At 53.1% G+C, this 22,372-nt stretch overlaps 1 protein-coding gene across 4 annotated transcripts in view; it reads left to right on the forward strand.

Annotated features, from left to right (window-relative positions):
• Positions 1–19,138, forward strand: part of ZBTB16 (zinc finger and BTB domain containing 16) — a 204,785-nt gene extending 185,647 nt beyond the window's left edge. For 3 of the 4 annotated variants that reach the window (XM_005215850.5, XM_005215849.5, XM_005215851.5), the window contains exons 5-7: positions 5,649–5,819; positions 10,993–11,160; positions 13,522–19,138. In XM_005215850.5, the coding sequence (XP_005215907.1) occupies positions 5,649–5,819; positions 10,993–11,160; positions 13,522–13,751 (569 nt within the window). In that variant the 3' untranslated portion in view covers positions 13,752–19,138. 4 annotated transcript variants of the gene reach the window in all.
• Positions 19,139–22,372: the final 3,234 nt, after the last annotated feature.

Genomic DNA, 22,372 nt, shown 5'->3' on the forward strand with positions numbered 1-22,372 from the left:
AGCAGAGCTGAGACATGGAGCCAAGAACCAAGGTGTCCTGTTCAGCCCACTAGACAGACATGAGAGGCCCCAAAGATATCAACTCTTTAGGGATTACTGGGCATTACTCATTCCCAAGGAGCATCTTATTGGAAGTTCTGCATTCAGTCTGGGCTTTCTCCAGCTCTAGCCATCCATTGCTCTGTACCATGACTTTCCCCATCCCGTGACCCCCTGTGCTCTTTGTGATTGTCCCACAACCCCTTATTTATTCTTTTAAAAAAAAGCTCTTTATTGATTATTATTATTTTATATTTTCTTGGCTATGCTGTGTGGCATGTGGGAATCTTAGTTCCCCCACCAGGGATTGAACCTGCCTCCTTGCATTGGAGTCTTCATCCCTGGACTGCCAGGGATGTCCCTCCTTATTTATTCTTGAAGGCAACATGCAGCTATTGAGCGCCTACTGTATGCCAGGTCCTGTGATTTATGTTAGGGGATATAATGATGAAGAAAGTGCTTCTTGCTTACCATCTCTTACCATTTCCTGGGCAGAGCTACATGTCAAAAATAAGTACAACAAAGGGTTTAATAGTTGTGCTGGGGTAGTGAGGGCTCAGAGGAAGAAGGTATCCTTGGCACTGAGTCCTAAACAGTGTCTCTCATCCAAGACACCTTCTCTAGGGTCAGTTTCCTGGAAGAAGCAGCCCAGAGTCGATAAAACAACATCAGCTTGTGTATCGTGCAGAGCGGCCGTGATCTGTATCCAGGCTGTTCACTGCAGGAGGATGCCCAGCTGAGGGAGAAACAGAGGCTGCAGTCCAGCCGTCTTTGTGTGCCAGAGCTGTGTGCCCAGGCGAGGATCTGTGTTAGGCTAGAAAAAGAGGCATTATTTTCTAATTCAGACAAAGGCATCCTCTGGGCTGGCATTAGTTCTGCTACCACTTCATAGCTAAGAAGCTTTTCCACTTGGGTATCTCATTGGATGCTCTCAACTGCCACAAGCAGGGTGGCAAAGGATGAGCAGACTCTGGTCGAGAGAAGCAGAGTGACTTGCTCTGGGTTGCAAGACAAGGGAGTTGCTGAGGCAGGACCCACGTGCTTCTCTGGTCTCCCCCGTGTCCTGCTGGCCCTCTGATTTCTGAAGGTCCTTTGCAACCAGTGGAAGCTCCTTGCCTCTCCCCAGTGGTATCAGGCATGAGGTTCCCCCGACAGCAGAGGAAGGGGCAGTGCGCGTCTCAGGGTCTCAGGCATTGAAGGGAACAGGGTTCTAACACTGCCGGGCCCCCTTGCTTTGCCCTACATCTCACGGCAGCTAATGAATTGCTAATACAATTTTCTAGATAATTTTATTTCCATAGTCCCACATTTTAATGTGTTTCCAAAAGCTAGCATTTATTTGCTTAATCTCCCAGTGTAATAGAATCTGCCCTGACTCATCATACATGCGAACAATCAGCTAGGCAGAAACTACAGCAAATTGTTTAATAAGTCAAATCTAGTCTCTGGATTTTTAACTTACATGCACCAATAGCTTTTCTTGTGTCTCATCCGTTTCTCCCCCTCCCCACCACCCCCGCCCTTTCATTTTTCCTTTAAAGATATTTTCTATCCTCTCAGCTGCTGGTGTCGAAACAGAAGAATGGGGAGTGGACGGGGGGCCCTCCTTTCTTCATCTCTGAGCCTCAGGCAGTGTCATCAGTGACCAGGGGGAACCCCTGTGCGCTGTGGAATGCCTAGGAAGGAGGGGGCCACCGTGGGGACACTGTAATAGATCCATTCCAGGTGGTCATTGCATGACTTTACACTTGTCACCAAGGTGCAGAGCCGATATCCAGAACTTCAGATGCATGAGGCTTCCTGACTTGAGCCCAGGCTGAGGGTCCTGTCCTGCCATTGCCCCGGGGTTCCACTTCTCCAGTCCTCCTCTGTCCTCCCAGCCCCTACCTTAGACTGGTCCCAGCACTCCTCCAGTGGTAGCACGAAAGCCGTCACCTCTGTCCCTGATTTCAGCCACTTAGCCAGCGCCCTTGGTCCCCACTCAGCCCCCAGGGGCATTGCCTTCACGTACTGGTTGGAACACGCTAGCCCCCGCTCCCCACATCTTTTCCCGGCACCTCTAAGGAATGAAATCTAACCTGTCCCACCTGGCGATGTGGCCCTCTGCCATCCGACCCCCAATAACTGTCTCTGCTTATCTTCATCCTTGTTGGGGGTGGGGCGTCTGTCTTCTCTTCCTGCCTGCTTTGATATTTGATTGCGTTGTTTCTAGCTTGGCTCCTGTGCCCACTCTGGTCCTTAGCTCCTCAGTACACTTTATTTCTTAAAGTCTAAGAAAGAATCTCCAAAGCCCTCTTGGGATCAGCCTGTCTTATCCTCTGGCTAGTGGCTGGCTTGTCTGTGCCCTCCACTTGGCCGGGACCCTGTGTCTCTGGTTGATCTCAGCATCCCTCTTGTCCCCTAGTACAGTGCCTGCACTGGGTGATATTCACAGAGTTGACTGAATGGACACGAAATAGGCTCAGGGGATCCTGAGAGGAAGGGCCCGCACAGTGGGGCAGCTCTGGGGTCCTGGGAAGACCCAGAGGGTGAGGCTGCCAGGGTTCTCAGTCTTCCCTGGGCTGGGACTGACCCTCAGAACTCCTCCGGGCTTGGCTTTTTAGGCTGAGGATCTCCTACTGGGGATGTCATTCATGTTCCCTCTGACCCAGGCTCCTTCCACACTGGGAATTTTGGGGGATCCATAAGGACAAACCTGGGCTCTTAAAGGGCATGGCTTGCCCAGGAAGCTTGTTCTCTCTCAGCGATAAAAGGCAGATGTTTGATGTCTGGCTTCATCGGGACTCTCTGTATGTTGAGGTTCAGGCCAGAGATAGAGCTGGTGCTGGGGGCTCGTGGGATGAAGCAGCCGGAGCTGCCATGCCCCTGGATGTGTTGCAGATGGATGCCACCCTGGGGAGTGCTGGCCAGGCCAGACTGGACTTTGAGGATTCACTGTCAACCCTTGTCTGCGTCTGCTGGGCAGACCACTCCTCTCACTGTGCCCCCCTCAATCAAATGGAGCACCTCAGTTCTTCTTGCAGAGGCCTTGCTGGCTCCCAGAGGGGTTGGAAGGCTTCAGAGAGCCCTACCTCGTGACATCCACTAGGGCGCTCCTCCTGGCCTGGGCTGTCTGTTTCTAGGGTGGACCTTGGATGCACGGGGGCTCCTGAGCCAGCTGGGTTGGAACTGGTTCACCGTGTCATCACTGTGCCTCTTCCCAGAGAAGCCCAGGCAGATAGAGAGACATTAACCCAACTCTGTGGTTTCTGAAATCAGACAAACTGAGGCATTTATAAATCCCAGCTCCTCTTCTTTCTGACTGTGTGACCTCAGGCAAGTTATTTAACCACTCTGTTTTGCCATTTGTGAAAAGGGGCGTGAGCGTCCTGCCGGGTACTGTTGCAAGTTTTAAATGAGATGATGGCATAAATAAAGCGCCTAGCAAGGCCTATAGCGGTTCCCCTCCCTTCTGCTCTTTGAGGCCAGGAGGAAGTTCATGCCCTGGCTGGTTCTCATGTCCCCTGCCCAGCCTTCCCTGGACTTGGGTGCGGGCGATGCCCATGGGTGGGATGGAGCGTGGCTACAAGGGCCTTGAGGGGTGGGGATGTGGGGAAATGAGAAGCCATCCTTGCCTTCCTGCTAGTCCATTGCAGACCCAGCCACGAATGGGACTGAGGCAGCCAAAAGAGACCCCCCGTTTGCTGTCTCCACCTGCGAGATAGCAGGCTGTCCATGCTATCTTTCTTGTACGCCCCGCCTTTCCACTGGGAGCTCCCTGATGCCACACCGAGCAGACCTTGACTTGAAGCAGCCAAGCTCTGCCCCATCTTCCACTCTGGACTGACAGGCGCTGTGCCTCAGCCCCTTTCCCCCTTGTGTCCTTTACACGGGGGGCGGGGAGGCAGTGCTGGGCTGAGCACAAGTGATCAAGCCCAGATGCCAGCAGAGAGCTGACCAGACTGGGGGCTTCCAGGCGGAGCTGACATGCTCAGGAAAATGGAACCCAAAATAGTGGCCACGGTGGCCAAGACCAGCTGGGACTCAGATGGAGGGCTTAGATGCTTCCTCCTTAGATGCTGATCCCTGGAAAGCCATGGCTCCACAGCAGCACCGGAAAGAGGGTTGACGAACAGAAAATAGCAGCCTGTCTTTGTAGGGCTCTCCTGGTGGCTCAGTGGCAAAGAATCTGCCTGCCAATGCAGGAGATGTTGGTTCGATCCTTGGGTCAGGAAGATCCCCTGGAGAAGGAAATGGCAGCCCACTCCAGGATTCTTGCCTGGGAGATCCCATGGACAGAGGAGTCTGGTGGGCTACGGTCCAGGGGGTTGCAGTCAGACACGACTTAGCGACTAAACAACAAGAACAACTTCGTAGGATATCATGGGCTACCTACCTCTACTTCTGATCAGCACAGGAAACAACCAGAGTTAAATGAAAATCTCATGTCCCTCATTAGCTTAAAATCTCTTGACAGAGGACTTCCCTGGTGGCCCAATGGTTAAGACTTTGTTTTCCAATGCAGAGAGTATGAGTTCAATCCCTGATTGGGAATCTAAGATCCCACACACCTCGTGGCCAAAATATCAAAACATAAAACAGAAGCAATATTGTAACCAATTCAATAAAGACTTTAAAAATGGTTCACATCAAAAAAATCTTTTAAAAAAATCCCATGACAGTTGCACGTTGGTCTTGGGATGAAGCCTAAAGTTCTAACCACAATTTTCAAGACGCCTTACAAGCTGGCCTGGCCCACTTCTTTGACTCCCTGCCTGTTTTTTCTCTGCCTCCCTAGCTGCACTGTTCTGTCTGATCCTTCTACCGGCCATGTTTCTCTCCAGTTCACAGATACTATTTTTTCTTCCTAGAATGCTGTCCCCATGTCCCCAGTGTGCTGGGTAACATCTGTGATGAGGGCAGGCACTTTGTACAGTTTTCCATGGCTACACCCCCAGGGCCAAAAAGAGAGTCCTACTTGTAGTAGATACTAAAATAGTATTTGTTCAAAGAACGGACCCTTAGGATGTGTGCATTCATGAGTGGAGATGTGGTTAAGAGAATCGGGTCTGTAGCATCAGGGGAGGATCAGATCCAGGCTGCCTGGGCTTGAATCCCAGCCCTGTTTGCTTGTGAACTCCGCTACTTTGGACAAATTACTCAATCTCTCTGTGTCTCCTTTTCCTTAGCTGAAGGGTGAGGCTGTAGAGGTCCCATTTTGCAGATGGGATGTTTTAAGTGTTACCTTCCAATGATGGCTTTCATCTTCGTTATTGTGGTTCCTCACAGAGGCCCCCAGACACCCCATCTCCTGCCTAGGCTTGGAAAGTCCCTCTGATAGATGGCTTCTTGGTACCCTGCCTTTGACACAGCACTCCAGACAATTGCAGAGTCATTTGCTGCCATGATGTTCTTGATTAATATCTCTGTTTCTCCCACTAGACTTTAGGTTCCATGAGGATGGGAAAAGAGTGGATTTTGTCCACCGGTGGAGCTGTGTTCTGGGGGCTCCATCAGCATCACATGGCCCGTGCTGCCTCTGGGTTTGCTGCTGAGCGTGGGGCTGGGGGTGCTGTCCTGACGCTGGCTCGTGCTCCAGCCCAGCTGAGGCTCTGCCCCATTTCCCGCAGGCACGGACATGGCTGTCTTCTGTCTGCTGTGTGGGAAGCGTTTCCAGGCACAGAGCGCGCTCCAGCAGCACATGGAGGTCCACGCAGGCGTGCGCAGCTACATCTGCAGCGAGTGCAACCGCACCTTCCCCAGCCACACCGCCCTGAAACGCCACCTGCGCTCACACACAGGTAGGCTGGCCACAGGCGGGTGGGTGGGCGGGGTCTCTCCGGTGGGGGAGCCCTCGGCCCTTCTCTGCTCAAAGGTCTGGCGTGCAGGGGCCTCTGAGGTGCAGGCCAGCGTGGACAGTTCTTATCCCATCCCACCTTGGGGACGTTTAGTTCTCCATATCTCTGTGCCCAACAGAGATGGCTCTCATTAGAAATGTAGGCTCATGGGTCCCCCCCACCCCAGAAACTTCCATTTAGTGGGCATGGGTGGGATCTAAGACTCAACATGGTTAATAAGTATTCCCAAAGATTCTGATGCAGGTGGACCTGAAATGAATTTTGAGGAAAATCTGCCTGCTTGGTCTCTAGAGTTTCCCACCACTGGTCCTACTCCACACACACACACACACACACACACACACGCACGCACGCACGCACGCACGCACACATATTGTGCACACACGCCTTGTGCAGGCACATACACTGCACACACATACTGTACACACACATTGTGCACACATGCTGTGCACACACTTCACACTCTGCACACACACAGCATACACACATACATACACAGGCTGTGCACATATGTTTCTGAGGTCAGCCTTGGGCTCTTAAGGGACTGTGGCGGAAGTGGTCCTGCTTACCAGTTAACAGAAGCACATGTTCTGTATCGGGCCTTACCCTGCTTAGGGGAGACAGTGCGGGTGTATAAGCTGTGAGCCATGCTTAGCCAGTCACTGATGCTGGGGGAGGAGAGTAGCTATGAGTCAGGGGTAGGGGGTGGGGTGCTTGCTTCTGAGACCCAAGGGGCATTGGCTTCCTCGCATCATCCCCTACCCCCCAACAATGTCACAGGTGACTTGAAGCCTCCCTTTCTCTGATTGTATGTCGATAAAGGATTGCCCGTTTCTAAGTCTGCATGTGTCTCTGCTTGTGTGTGTTCTGTCCTGAGTCTGGGGTGAGAGGTGGGTGATGGGGCCAGGGAGATAGAGGCAAATTCTCTTTCTGGGGGTGTAACAGGGGGTGTTCTCCTGGCTGCTGGAGAGGGTATAAAAAAGTCTGCATGCCTCATGACGGACTTGGCAGGACCCTTTCCTCACTCTTGGGTCTTGTCACAGCCCCAGGATTAAGTGGCAGGCTTTGCTGAATATGGGAGAGGTGGTTATTCATCACAACCTGGCCTGTCCTGCTGGCAGTAGGCGTCCTCACCGAGAAGCCTCCCAGGCTCTTATTTCTGGATGCCATTCTGTTCAGGAGAGCATGTTGCCTTAGCATCACCAGATTTGCTTAGAACTTCTCAGATTTGCTGGCTTAGGACGAGGAGGGGTCCCAGAGGGTAAGGTCGGACAAGAAGGCCAAAGAAGGAGAGAATGCTGGCAAGAACTTTCTCTGCAGTGACCACCTAAGCATCCCCGGCAGGTATCAGCACCTTCTGTCAGCACCTGCCCCGCTGGGTCCCTAAGCTCGGCTTATCAAAAATGGCCAGTTACCTTTCAGACACTTCTTTTTTATTACTTTTTATTTGTTTATTTTTGGCCATGGTTGCTGCACGTGGGCCTTTCTCTAGTCACAGCAAGCGGGGGCTGCTCTCTAGTCATGGCTTCTCATCGCAGTGGGCCCTCTCGTTGCAGAGCGTGGGCTCCACGGCACATGGGTTCCATTGTGGTGCATGGGCTCAAATGCCCTGTGGCACGTGGGCTCTTCCCAGATCAGGGATCGAACCCGTGTCCCCTGCATTGGCAGGAGGATTCTTAACCACTGGACCATCAGGAAAGTCCCCCTTTGGCCACTTCTGAGCATGCTGCCTGAGACGATCCCACCCAGGGTCGCCCTGCTCTGCCCATGCTGTCTTCTCAGAGCTCAGATACCTAAGTGTCACGGGTCCCTGGGTCAGTCATGGCTCGGATCCATTGGGAGGGACTGTTTCCAGACATGGTTGGGAGAAGTACTTGCTTAATCTAGGAAACATGGAGCGTGTGCACTGCTTGTGCACACACAGACCAACACCCATCAATTTCACACCAGCCAGGGCCTGTGCACGCAGCCCTCACAGGCCGAGCACACCCCCACACAATGCCTCATTGATATTCCGTTGTTCTTGGCCCATTTGCTGCTGGGGCCGGGCGTTTAGCATCAGCAGCTGTGTTTGGTAGGTTAGTCCAGCCGCGCAGTTGGCATTGATGGATCCCTGATTCACATGGCTCATCATATAATAAACCCTCAGCTGTGTTGGAGGGGTGGCTGAGGGGCTGATGGGGTGGGGCTGGGGTGGGGAAGAGGACATTGGGCTTGGCCGGTGCCAGGGAAACCAACCAGGTGAAGACAGACCACTGGGGTCACAGGTGCACTGGCCAGGCCGTGGGGGCTCTAATTAGTCTCGTTTGTCCTGCACTTAATGTCAAGCTCATTAAAGAGGCTACAGAGTTAATCAACATTCCACAAATTGGATTTTGAGTTCTGCAGCCAGTTTTGTGTACATTATGGCAACACTGACACGATTAATTCTCAGGGTGAGGATTTTGGGCCAGGTGCTTCAAAATCCGTGTGTGTGTGTGTGTGTGTGTGTGTGTGTGTGTGTGTTGGTGCGTTGCTGTGTTTTTTTTCCTTCCTAAATTTTTTATTCCTTTCTCTGGACTGCCTCTAGAGATTTCCTATTTAAACTCATTTAATGTGATCCACTTCATGATTAAATTCATAAAAATCTGATCAAACCAACCTCTCTGCCTTAACCCTTTGTTTTTTAAACTCTCCGGGCCCCTTCGGGAGGGGGGAAGATGCAGACAGACGGCGGTGCCCCCCACCCACCTGCTGAGTGGCTGCCGATGTACGTTTTAATTACCGGCTCCGGCTGAAGTCTCACGTGGGCCCTGCCTTATTTATTTATTTATATCTTAATGAGGATACTGAATCCTTGATTAAAGTCGTAATCGTTGCCGATTCACTAAGGCGGGGTGGGGTTGGATGTCAGACGGCGGTGAGCGCAGACACCTACACGCACACAGTGGCCTGCGGGGCCAGGCGCACGCAGATCACCCCTCACTCTGTTAGACACACAACTAATCAGGACCAGGGTCTGCTTGGGCCTCGTCTCCCCTGGGATTGGATGAGGCTGGAGGCTGGGGGACCAGGCAGTCTGCACAGCCCCGCAGTGAGAGGGCAGGCAGGTGCAGGGAACCCAGACCCCTGCTCATCCCCAGATCTGCACGTGGGGTCCTCTTCTCTGAGCCCAGGGCAGGGCCCCTAGGGTGGTGGGGACTGGCGTGGAAGGATAGCTCTCCCCTTCGAGCTTCTTCTATCCGACGCCTCAATGGAAGTGTCCCCACCCACCCCTCTACACCCTCGGAGCATCTTGCAAGTCTTCCTCCCGTGAGAGAGCCCGCCAGCCAGTGGACCCCAGTGTCCTCTCCCCACAGAGCCTTAAAAACCCTTCAGAGCCATCAGAAGAGATGAGAATTTATGTGGGTACAGAGGCCCGCCTTCGAGAATGGGGAGGTTTGGTTAGAGGCCTGAGGAGGGGAGAGAGAGAGAAGAGAGTAAAATATCATTTTAAAGAGGAAGTGAAGGCGCAGGCATGCAAGTCTATAACGAGAAGGACAATTTATGCCCAGGCACGAGCGCAGTTTGACATGGGGATAATGAAAAAACGTAGGTCATTGTGGATGACTTAAACCTTCAGCGGCTGAAGAAAATGTATGAAATGCAGAGGACATTACACGGTTGGCAGCCTCGCACATCTGCAGAGGGACAAGTGAAATACAGTGGCCATTCTTTACCATAAACTGTGGTTGTTGGAGATGCAGCCCAGAGAAATTGTAATTACAGTGACAAGACGAATCAGCGATATTTAAATATTCATGAACAAAGTCTGGGGTGATCAATCTATCTTTATTGTCTGTGCCTTCACTCCTGTAATAAATAAGTAGCTGAAGTCTTCACCTTTCATCCCCCCCCACCCCCCAGCCACCAAAGCCCCCACTTTGGGTACAAAAGGAAGGATGGTTAATCCCCACGCCCCAGCCTCTGACCCGGTAGGGGACTTCAAGGTGCATTACAAACAGGATGCTGATGGGCATAGATGCCAGGTCAGGGAAAGGGAAAGGCCATTCTCCCCCAGCTTCACGTACTGACATTTTCTGAGCTCCTTGATTGGATTTGACTGTGTGCTACATACTGAGGCCGCAGGGATGAGCGAGGCTTCCTTCTGGCCCTTGTGGTGCTTCTGTTCTACGGGCACAGGGGGTGTCACAACAGATACAACACGGCATGTCAGGCATTAGTCTGCTAACCGACACGAGTATTCCAGTATATCCAGTTAGTATTACTAGTATTCCAGGGTCCAGACCCTGGAACTGGATCTGAATCCCAACTCAGCTCCCTACCAGTTCTTTGACCTTAGGGACCCTGTTTAAGTGTCTTTAAAGATCTCATGTTTCTCATCTGTAAAATGAGAATGATACTATCTTTCTTGTAAGGTTGTTGAAGTGATTATGTGATATGATCTGTGTGAGGTTCTCAGCACATAGGTGAGCACTCAGCGTGGGCCATTTTAATTAGCACCATGAAAATTGTACTACTACTACAAAAGGGACAGAATGCTGGACATTTCTTCTCTCCGGAGACAGAGGAGAAAGTGACTCAGTTTGCCTGGGCTGGGGTGATGGGAGGTAGCACTAAAGGGAAACTTCTGAACTGTAGTGACACATGATGTAGGTTTTGATGGGTGACTAGGAGTTCGTTAAGAAGGGAGTATCATACAGAAAGAACAGATGCATGAGACTGTGGAGGAGGGAAAGAGCAGAGCGACTGAGAACATTGGAGGGATTTTTTGAGGGTAGTGGAGTCAGGCTGGAATGGCTTGCACCCTTGACCTAGAAGAAAGGAAGCTGGGAGCAGAGTCTCGAAGCCCCTGGGCCTGCTCTGCCCCCAGGGCGCCTGCCTTTCTGGGGGCTCTGTCCTCCCTGAGTCAGATGGGCTCTCTTTTCCTGGGACTAGCCCTCTAGGCATGGATGACCATGGGGCCGTGTGTGCTCCCCGTTAATGCTAAGGGGCCGGTAAGGGGGGCTCCTCAGTCCTGTCTGCAGGTGGTGAGGACAAGCAGCCTCGTCCTTCTGGTGCTCTGATCCTGCCCTCATGTGCCCTAAGGAGAGGGCGGGCGGAGGCGAGGGCCTGATGCAGCCCCTTGTCCCCACAGGCGACCACCCGTACGAGTGTGAGTTCTGTGGCAGCTGCTTCCGGGATGAAAGCACACTCAAGAGCCACAAGCGCATCCACACGGGTGAGAAACCCTACGAGTGCAACGGCTGCGGCAAGAAGTTCAGCCTCAAGCACCAGCTGGAGACACACTATCGCGTGCATACAGGTACCCGGGACAAACAGCCGGCTCCGGGCTGGGGGCGGGGCAGGTGGCTCCCCAGAGGACCCCAGGCAAGGATGGCCCCAGGCCGAACCAGGGTGCAAGGGCTCCTCTTAAGGCTTAGTATGGCCACCTGAGTGCCACTACCTCCTGGAGAGGGCGAGGCAGACATCGCTAATCGATCACACTTTCCAACAGCCCAGAGCAGCCTTCCAGGCAGCCACACCAATAGCTCGCAGATGATGTCCATTCATGAATCCTTAATTAGGGTTCACTTGGCCCGATTAGCTGAAAATGAAGGCTAGGATGATTTCATGTGACTTGAGGGTTAGAATAAGACCCTAGGGGACATTAAGTTAGGATTTACAGTGAGGGTTGGGAAAAATCGTAAGTTCGATTGAGTTGAAAGATTAGAAAAGCCGATGTTTTTACTAACCCCTCCACGTGTATAATGTTTTACCATTTCAAAGGGCCTTCCCCTTCCTTTTTACGTGAATGTGAGCAACTGTTTTCTTAGGGCCTGAGGACAGAACAGGTGGAAGTGGTCCTGATGTCCAGCACAGCCAGAGCTGGGAACAGTGGAAAGCTGGAGCCGGCCCCAGCCTGCCTGGGAGAGCCACCATTCACATGTCTTTCCAGCAACCCCCACCTCCTTGTTCATTGTTATCACCTTGTTTGCTTAAAATCGGCATGAGTAAGCGAGTGAGTGAAGTCGCTCAGTCGTGTCCAACTCTTTGCGACCCCGTGGACTGTAGCCCCCCAGGCTCCTCCGTCCATGGGATTCTCCAGGCAAGAATACTGAAGTGGGTTGCCATTTCCTTCTTCATTCACGGCATGACCATCTGCAAATGCTACAAAATCAGGGCTTTGTGGAGAGCCCGTTGTTAAACACTTACCACCAGCACACTGCTAGGTTGGAGGTAGATATTGAGAAGGACTTCCTTTGAGGATAAGAAGTGGTGGAAGGCAGTGGAATGTGGCCAAACAGAAAGCCTCCCCTGATCAGGGGAAATAGCTGCCTGAGCAGAGTTAGAAGGGAGAGGGGAGATTCCGCTGGCACTGGCGGGGAGGGTGTGAATTCCTGGGAGGGGAGGTGGATGGAGGGGGCAGTAAGCACAGGATATGTGTTGTCTCAGGTCTGCGTTGGGCCACACGGAGAGGATGGGGTGGTAGTTGCTGACAACCGAAATGACCCCCAGGATTTCGCAGAGCCTCAGGGGCTTCCTTAGCCCCTTGTGGGAGATGTGACCTGGCGGGCGGATCATTAAATGCATTGGCACTGACTATCGTAAATAGCCGGTCGATAGTTAGATCACTTTGGCTGTTCATTACTTCATTATTTGCAGGGGCCTCTGCACGGAGGAGTATCGATAGCGAGATGGCTGGCCAGTTAATTACTGTATCGAAACAAGGTTCTGCTGCGTCCTCTGCTCAGCTCCAGGGGACTGTAACAGAGGGGTGGGTGGTCACAGCTAGGGCGTGGGCCACGGGCTCCCAGGGTCTCTGTCCCTCCCCCATTCTAGCTCGAGAGGGAAAGCAGGGTCCAGGGCAGATTCTTCGAGTCTTAGAGAAGGAGGCATGCTTGCCAGACTGGGGTTCTCTCACTCTTACCACCCCCTGCTCCCCACCATCTGTAGCCCTGAAAGAACTCTATCCCCTTGCTCCCCTAGAAGGAGCTGTGTGCTAAAGAGCCATCCCTAAGGACTTTAGAGGCTTCGAGGGCACTTTTCTAGATTTCTCTTTCCTCTCTCAGGAAGGAGAGAGTCCCCACGCTAGAGAGAGTTAAGAGTAAGTCCAGGGGCTGGAGCTGGCCCACACATGACCACTACCTCCGTGTGGCTATTTATTGGGTTGACCAAAAAGTTCATGCAGGGTCCCAATACCCAAGACTTTCCTTGTGACTCAGCTGGTAAAGAATCCGCCTACAGTACGGGAGACTGGGTGGGAAGATCCCCTGGAGAAAGGAAAGACTACCCCCTCCTGTATTCTGGCCTGGAGAAATCCATGGACTGTATAGTCCATGGGGTTGCAAAGAGTCGGACACGACTGAGTGACTTTTGCACACACACACACACACACACACACACACACATAGTACATTAGTTATGGTGAACAAGATTAAGAATGTAATATACTGGAAACTAACACACCATTGTAAATCAACTACACTTCAATTAAAAACAAAAAGAACGTAGGGCTGCAGTCGCACGGGCCACATTTCAGGCACTTGGGAGCCGGATGTGACTTGTGGCCGCCACACTGGGCGTGCACCCATCACCGTGGAAAAGTGCTGTCCAGAGGGACTGAGCGTCTCCAGAAAGCCCCCTCCCTCTCTCCTGGCTTCTCCTGACCCCTCTCCCCGCACAGGTGAGAAGCCCTTCGAGTGTAAGCTGTGCCACCAGCGCTCCCGGGACTACTCGGCCATGATCAAGCACCTGCGAACGCACAACGGCGCGTCGCCCTACCAGTGCACCATCTGCAGCGAGTACTGCCCCAGCCTGTCCTCCATGCAGAAGCACATGAAGGGCCACAAGCCCGAGGAGATCCCGCCCGACTGGAGGATAGAGAAGACGTACCTCTACCTGTGCTATGTGTGAGGCCGGCCTGAGGCCGCGGCGGGGGAGCGAGGAGCAGGAGGAGAAGCAGTGGAGCTGGGTGGAGTCCAGGAGGACCGTGCAGGGCAGAAAACACACACACACACACACACACACACACACACACAGCAAAAAAAAAAAAAAAAAGCAAATGAAAAAAAGCAGAAAGGAAAAAGAGAGAAAGGAGGAAAAGGAAGTCTCGGAGCTGTCTGGCTCTGGTTCTGTCTGGGGCTCCAGGTGACCCGGACGCCTGGCCCAGCCCCTCCACCCAGGCCTCCGTCCCTCCTTTCCTGCCTGGGGGTCGTCGGCCTGCTCTTTTTGGGTGGGGGTGGAGGGGGTCGTTTGTCGAGCTCAGATGGTGGGATGTTTCTCTCTTCCCTCCACCCAGATCCTCCTTTTGTGTCCGGAATTAGAAACTAGGAAAGGGCTGTGGGGTCCTCTGGTCAGAGTCAGACCATCCCTGCCTGCTGTCCCCTCACTGACTCCTCAGAAGGTGGGGGGCTGAGGGATGGGTGGAGGTGTGCAAGGGGGGCCTGCAGAGGTGGGGGCTGGGCTGGGTCACTGGTTGACACTCAAAATGGCAGCTCTTGTTTGCTGGGGGGCACACTGGGGTGGGGAGGAGCCCTCCCGCCCTTCCCACTGCTCAGTTCATCTGTTGCTTGCTTCCTCCGCCACCCCCGCCACACCTGGGTGTCCCTTCACAGTCTTTTAGGAGCCTCGGAGCTCTTGCCTGCTCCCCGGCTCCCCTTGACTCCTGTCCTCCCAACCCCCATGGATCGGAGTGTCTCCTGCCTCCTCTGGCTCCCTGATGGGGAAGCTGGGTCTGACTAGAGAGCCCCCCCTACCCAACTTGCACCCTTTTGCTTTCTGAAAAAATGCAGACAAATTCAGTGGAATAGCCCATCCCAGTCCAGCCATCCTGAGCAAGACTCCTGCTGAGCTGCTTTTGCTTCCAAAATGGAAAAATGTAACAACTAAATACATCCTGTCCCACCAAACAAACACAGCCCCTAGGAGGAGGGTTCCGTCCGTGAAAGGGCTCGTGGCCCGTGGAGGGATGTGATGTCCTTCTCCAGAGGTGCCCTACACCTGGAGGGGGGGACCCCTGCCCTGGGAGGGAGTCGGGGAGCCGTGCTGAGGACCCTTGGAACTCATGGGACCCCCCAGGCCTGGTGCTCTTTTTGGGGAGACCCAGGTCCAGAGGGCTGTGCAGAATTCCTGACTCCCAGGGGCCCCCAGGCCACCGAGAGGAGGCGTTGAAAGCGCTTTGCCTTGTGTTCCATTTTGCTTCTGTTCCTTGTCCTCTGTTCACCTGTTAGCACATTGTACTTGAATTACCTCAGTTTTTTGTGACCTCATGAGCTTTTTTGACCCCTGTATCTCTGTTTTGGTTGGGGGTTGGAGGAATGGGGGAGAGTGTTCTTTTCAGTTTCTTGTGTAAATTAATAGCTGGTTTAATAGACTTCAGCTGGCCAAGGCCCTCCCCATCCCCTCTGACGAGCCTCCCAGATGGAGGGAGCCACGCAGAAGGAGCTGAGTACTCAGGATCTGAATGGGAGGCCAGGGCAGGAGGTGGGTGTCCGTCGGGGGCACCGCAGAACCACAGCTGGCTCTGACCAGGCATGACGTCCCCAGGCCTAGAACGCTCTGGAGCGAATCCCACCTTTCTTACAGTTTGCTGGGTCCTCCAGGTCTGGGGGCCTGTGTTCTTCAAATCCTTTTCACGCGTGTGGCCCCACCTCCGTGTGCATTATCACTGCCAAAACTGGCCTCTGGTCTCTCGGCAGGGCTGGTTGGGGACGAGACGGCCCGTGAGTTGTTGCAATGGGGCGGGGGTGTTGTTTTTCTCAAAGCTACCTCTTACGTTTGTCCAGTTCTTTTGTTCCCCTACACGCCTCCCATCCTGCTGCTCTGCGTCCCCCACTTCTCCCCAGCCTCCCCGCCCCCTGAATTTTTGGAAAGCACATTTGCAATATTTGTGTTTGCTTTGGGACGGGTCTTCCGTTTCATCTCATGCTTTATTTGTAAGAGTTGTTTGTGGGTTTTTTTTTTTTTTTTTTCTTCTTTCCTTTCTCTCTCTGAGAAAATTGTGGCTGCGTTTTTATCTTTAGGTTTTAAAAAGAGGTTTAGGGAAGTGGTTTGGGGGAGAAGGGTTGTGAGGCATACAAGGGAAGTCGGAGGGGTGCGTGCTGCTCTGACCACCCCTGTTCCTGGGCCCCATCCCTTCTGTTCTCCCCTGCAATCTCGCCCACCAAATCTGAAGGCCTTAAAAGTGGTGTGTTGGGGGGATATGGATTGGGAGGACTGTGTCACTAGACTGTTGACTGGGGGTGATAACATAGGGAGGATGTTGTTTTGCAACTATAATAATGATTTAGTGCTTTGGAAAGGAAAAAAAGTTAAACTTGAAATATGTAACTAGAACAGTTGTCGTGTTTATAATGTGAAAAGAGTGGAATCATTGGGGGAGGGGCAGTCCGTAAGAAATCTTTGTGCACTATTGCAGCCTCCCCCAGTCCTGGAAGAAGGGGGGACAGGCTGGCCCTCAGGGGATCTATAAATCCCAGAAAACAGTGTTTGAACAGCAAGATATCATTCACCTTAGGTGGGGAAGGGAAAAAAAAAAAATCAAACTATTCCATAGGCCCAGCTGGCCCCCTCTCCCCCTACCCCTACCCTTCCTACACAGCCTGGGTCTCCTCCCCTGTTCATAAAAGCTGAGAGGGTTGAGCTAATATTTACAAATTGTAATATTTTTGTAATATTTGTTAGTTCCTTCATCAGTTCTACCAGACCTTGCCCTTTTCCTTTTGTAATGTGAATAGGAAAAAGAAAAAAAGACAAAAAAATTCACCGCCACCACCACCAAAATGTCCCTTTGTACATGCGTGTGCGTGCGTGTGCTTGTGTGCGGTTGCGTGTTCAGTCATGCAGTATTGTTGTAATCTGGTGTTGCAGCGCTGGATGGTACTTAATCAGCCCCTGCCAGCCCCCATCATCCCAGAGGGATCCTGGTCGAGAGATGGGGAGAGAGAGGGTTTGGGCGTGGGGCCTCTGAAGGATGCTGAGCGGGGAGATCTCTGTACCTGGCTCTCCCCTCCTCTCCCACGAAGCCCCAGACTCCCTGAAGAGACTCCAGCATGCCTCTTGCCCCAGCTTCCTGCTCACAAAGACAAAATGATTCTGACCTTGCCAAGGTGGTCGGGCCTGATGGCCAGGGTGAAGGTCAGAGATGATCTGGAGGCTTTAGATGTGTCTGCACAAAGAGGGCTAAGGAGACGAGGAGGGTGGAGGCCACTCTTTGCCCAGGTGAGACCCCAGTGTTCTTACTTCCTTCTTCTTCGCCATCTGGCTCCTTGGCCACCCCTTGCCTCTGGCTGTGGTACTGCTGACAACCTGACTTGCTACTGCCTTATCCAGCACAGTGAGCTTGTCCAGTCTGGGAAGTCCAAGTTGACTGACAGTCCCTTTCCTGTGTTCAGCTCCTAGAACTGTGCCCTCTTAATGCTTTTGGTGACATTTCCCCCCTCACTCATCCGCTCTTTCCCTGTTCACTCCTTCACTCATTCAAAGCATTAAAGTCCTATGTGTATATAGGATAGACAAATATATAGAGAGATATATATATAGCAAGAGAGAGATATAAAATAGTAAATATCATTGCTGCTTTGGGCTGCTTTGGAGGAGGCCACAAATACGGGGAAGGGAGATGTGGGGTGTAGGGGTGGGGAGGGAGGCTGGGGGACCCAGTGATTCAGTACAATCCAGGGATGCAACGCGGGCTTGTTTAATCTTTGTGCCTGAACAGTTTTTCCACGTGTAGAAAAAAAAAAAAGGAAAAAAAAAAAAAAAAACTGCTGCAATTTTTCACAAGTGTATGGTACCCTTCTGGATGCTGTTGGTACAACCGGCTGCTGGGGTGTCAAGGCCTTGGAGGGACAGAGCTGACTGGCTCACCTTCTTACAGGGGAGTGAACAGTGGTGGGGGGCAGCCTTCCGACTCTGGGGGGTGCTGGGGGAGATTGGTGGCCAATTCCCTGCAAATCCCACAAGGGCAAAAGCTGGGGGCACTGGACGTTAAGACAGAAAAGTGGAAAGCGAGCAGCCTGTGTTCGTTTTTTCCTAGGCCTACGTCAAATCTGTTTTCCCCCTCCTGTCTTTTTTCCCTCCATCTTGGAGCTTCGTTGGTGGCACTTAACCTGATATTTTAGTAGGAGGGGAAAAGGCCAGACCAGGCCTATACAGTGGGGCTGCTGGGTGGAGCGGAAAGGCACAGCCAACCAGGAGAAGGTGTGCAAGACAGACCAGGGGAGCTGGGTCAGGGGAAGAGGGCTGGGGGCAGAGGGCCCTCAGGTCCCACAGCCCTGCCCCCCTGAGCCCTTGGCATCCCACTTTGCAGACAGGGTACCGGCCTCCTGGGGTGTGTCATAGGAGTTGTTCACATAGTGTTATGCATGATCTTTGTAAGGTTAAGACGCCGTGGTGGTGCACCATGACATCCGACCCATATATATAAAGATAAATATATATATATATGTATGTAAATTATAGCACTGTGGGCTCTGCTGCCCTGCCGGACCAAGCAGAACTCAGCCTTTTGGTTTGGGTATTTTGTTTTGTTTTGTTACTTGTTTGTTTTTTGTGTGTGTGGCTTGTCTTCTGTCATGACAGCACAAGTGCCAGTCGGATCGCGCTGTATTACAGAGTAGTGTTTTTAATTAATTGATGTTCTAGTTCATGTCTACCTCAGCACCTCCTCTTAGCCTACTTTTAGGAGGTTGCCCAATTTTGTTTCTTCAATTTTACTGGTTACTTTTTGTACAAATCTCTCTCTCCCTCTCTCCCTCCCTCTCTTCTCTTCCCCACTTCTCTCCCCTGGCTCCCTCCGTCCCTTTTCCCTTCCCTCCCCTCTCACTTCTGTTTGTCTCACTTTCTCTCTCACTCTCCCCTTCTTGCCGCCCCCCGGCCCCACCCAGCCCTGCACCCCCACGTTGTGCTTGCCGGCCCCTATCTGTTCTAAGCCCGAAGCAGTTCACCCGAACTTGTGCGGTCCTGGTTGCAGCTTGCCGCATCTGCCTTCGTTTCGTGTAGATGGACGCGTTTCTTTGTAATTTCAGTGTTCTGACGAGATTTAAAAAGAAAAAGGAAAAAAGAAAAAAAAATGAATTTACTGCTGCAGGTTTTTTTCTCTCTCTCCATGTGTCACTAAGTGAAGTTTGTGCCTTCTATAGCAAAGAGAATATTTTTTACATCCTACTAACAGTAGATTTTTTTGTAGTGAACATTTTTTGTATTTTTATTTATAAGTCTCATAAGAAAAATAGCAATGTTCAGTTGTATACCTTGAATCTGCAGTTAGAAGAGAATAAAGTTAATTCAGTTGTCTCTGGCTTGAAGTGTCCCCCCTTTTTTAAAATGTGCTTTGCCTTTTCTGCCTTTTCCTGGGTGGGGAGGAACTGAGGTTTCTGTCTGGGGATGGGAAAGAGAGTGCATTACCTGTCAGCCTCACTTATGTGGCACCTTTATGCATATTTGAGAGGCTCATACCCACCTCATGACATACTTACCTGATTGTTTAAAAAATAGCATTAAATACACAAACAGCATTTGACCCTTGGTACGGTATGTGAAGCAGGCTTCCTGGGTGGCTCAGTGGGTAAAGAATCTGCTTGCAGTGCAGGAGATGCAGGTTCAATCCCTGGGTCAGGAAGATGCCCCTGGAGGAGGGCATGGCAACCCACTCCAGTATTCTTGCCTGGAGAATCCCATGGACAGAGGGGCCTGGCGGGCTACAGTCCACGGGGTCTCAAAGAGTCAGACAACGACTGAAGCGACTGAGCACACAGGATGTGTGAAGCAGATATTTGTCTGTTTATCGCTTCAGCGTAAGTGTTCATCCGGTAATTGGCAGTTATTGTCACAAACCTTGGGAATATAGTGAGAAGGGAGCAGACAGACCCCTCCCCTCAGGAGCCGATATTCTGAGCTGCTGGGTTGGAACATTCTTAGATTATAACTTGTCCTGATCCTACAGCTGGTGAGTGGCAGGGTCATAGCCTGCATCTAGAACTCTCTGTTCCAAATCAGGTTCCTTTTTTCCTGACACCAGAAGCAGGGGGGGCGGGGCTCCTGTCTGGTCTTAGAGATGTTTTCTACTTTTTGCTCACAGCCAAGTGACTTTAATCTGCTTTCTCAACAAGAAGCTGCCCCCAGTTAAAGGTTCCTAGCCAGGCCTAGGGGGGAGAAAGGAGTTTGGAGCTGGCGGGGCTTGGGGGGGACACAAGCCCAGCATCATCACTCGCAGAATAAAGCCTTTGTACAAACTGGGATGGCATGGCTCCTCCCACGCTGCCCTGTCTCAGGGTCTGTCTGCTTTCCTCTCCTTGGGGATAGGAGCATTCGCCCCACTGGTAAGTGTAAGCCAGAAAGCCAATGTCACCCAATCCCAGACGCACTGGCTCAACACCTCTGCCCGAGGCCACCTACCTGCCTGACGCTGACCAGCGTAAGGAAGAGGAGAATCCGTCTGGTCACCGCAACCTAGCTAAGAACACAGCAGGCTGCCCCCCTGGGTGTGAAACCAGTGCCAGGCCTCAGGGGCAGCCTGGCCTCCAGCGGCGTCCTGGGCATCACCAGGAAGCATCCTCCACGTGATGCCCTCCCAGCACCAGCTAGGCGGTGGGGCCTGATCTCCGGCCTCACCTGCCAGCTCCGGGCGCCGTCCCTTCAGCCCTCCGGTCTGATGTCGGTGTGTCCCTGGGGTTGTGAGCTGCATACCGCCTGGAGCTACAGTCACCTGCCTGGGTGGGTGGCAGCCCCTCTGCAGGTGGCCGCTCTGTCCATCTGTCCTTTCTCCTTTCCTGGTGTCTGTGCTCCGCTCTGATCGTTTTCCTTCACCTTCTCGTCTCTCTCTCCCTCTCCCCCAGTCCTTCTCCCCTCTCCCTTTCTCTCTCTGTCTCTCCTTTCTCTTGAGGTTCCTTTGGGTCCCATACTCTTTGCCCTTCCCCATGTTTCTCATCTTGGAAAACAACCCTTTGCCCCTTGATTCCGAGCCCCGGCCCGTTCCTCGGAGCCCTTGGGCCGGGCCTTTCTTCTCCCGGTCCCTGCTCATTCCCATGCCCCCCCCCTGCCCCGCCCCACCCGGCCTCCCCGCCCCTCCCCCACACTCCCTCCTCCCTGCTCCCCCCCACGCCTCAGCGTTCTCTTGACAGATGGGAGGGCAGTGAGCGCTCCCTCTTTAAAACAACATTTAATTGCCGTTTTCTGTTCTTGGACATCAAAGCTGGGGCTTAGGCGCTGTGCTGGGGTCGCAGTGCGCGGGCTCTGGGGGAGAGGAGGTGAGTGAATAGGCCGGACTGAATGGGCTTTGTGTGGCCGCTGGGGTCTGCCTGCTTTACATGCTCTTTGACCCAGATATGATCTCATGGAGAGAGAGGGGCCCTGGCTGTGGCCAGCCTGAAAACGCTCCATGGCCTGACTCAACCCCCGACCGACACCCCCGCCGCCCCAGCCTCCCTCCCCAGGGCAGGGGGCCGGCCGCCTGCCTGCCCGCGGCCAGCCCAGGTACAGCAGCCCTCAGCTCCAGCCTTCAGCCCGGGGCCACCTCCTCCAGGACTGGGCTTGCCCAGAGGATGCTCCGCTGGGCTCAGAGGAGGGGCTGGGCTGCTGGCAGGGCGGGGCAGAGGCTCCATTCCTCCTGACTGTGTCTCCAGGGACATTAGGTGGGAGCCTGCCCCTCCCCGCACACAGGCACACTGTCCCTTCTTGGATGAGGCTGCTGGAGTTCTGGTAGGTGCGGGGGTCACACAGATCAACCTTAATGGCTCTCCTTTCAGCTGCTCTGAGCGGCCCCCCTCCCGCCAGAGGTTGGAGCGCCAAGCGGCAGAGCCAGCAGAGCCTTGCTGAAGACTCAGGTTGTGGCAGGGGAGCAGACAGAGCTGTCCAGCTGAGTCCGAGGCCACGGCGTTCCCCAGCCAGGTCTATGTTGCCAGGGCTTCTGCCTGGCCCCTCCGGGGCCCCTCGTCCCCACCAGGAAGGCAGGGAACTGAGGAGTACTGACCCAATGTGCTCTTCCTCTTTCCGTCCACCCTCGAGTTTGCAGCAGCCAGATGGATTTCCCAAAAATGCAAACAGCATCACGTCACTCCTTTGATTAAAGTCCCTCGTTACTCTGCAGATGGAGTTCTGACTCCTTCCTTAACAAGGTTTGCAAGACCCTCCATGAGAGAACTCCTGCCGGCCATCGCAGACTCGTCTCAGCATCACACCCTGCCCTGCCCTGCCCTGCCCTTGTCCCCAGCTCCCCCACCCCTGTGCTCCAGACTGCAGAGGGCTTCTGGGAGACACTGAGCTCCGTTCCCCGTGGGCCTTTGCTTGTGCTGTGTGCTTTTCTGGGAACTGCATCACGCACACACACACTGGCCTCCCTTTGGTCTCAGCTCAGGTCCTGGGCAAACCCTAGTTTCCCAGGAAAGCTCTGCAAGGGGCCGCTGAGACTGAGTTCAGAGTCACCCCTTCCCTCCCTGGCCCTCACACGCTGTAATCACTCACTTCCTTAACTGTCACCGTTACCCCAATGCTAAGTTCCTTGAGAGGGGGCATCGTGTGTCTTCATATTCCCAGAG

The sequence above is a fragment of the Bos taurus genome, chromosome 15, assembly GCF_002263795.3.
Source record: "Bos taurus isolate L1 Dominette 01449 registration number 42190680 breed Hereford chromosome 15, ARS-UCD2.0, whole genome shotgun sequence".
In the NCBI taxonomy this organism is placed as follows: Eukaryota; Metazoa; Chordata; class Mammalia; order Artiodactyla; family Bovidae; genus Bos; species Bos taurus.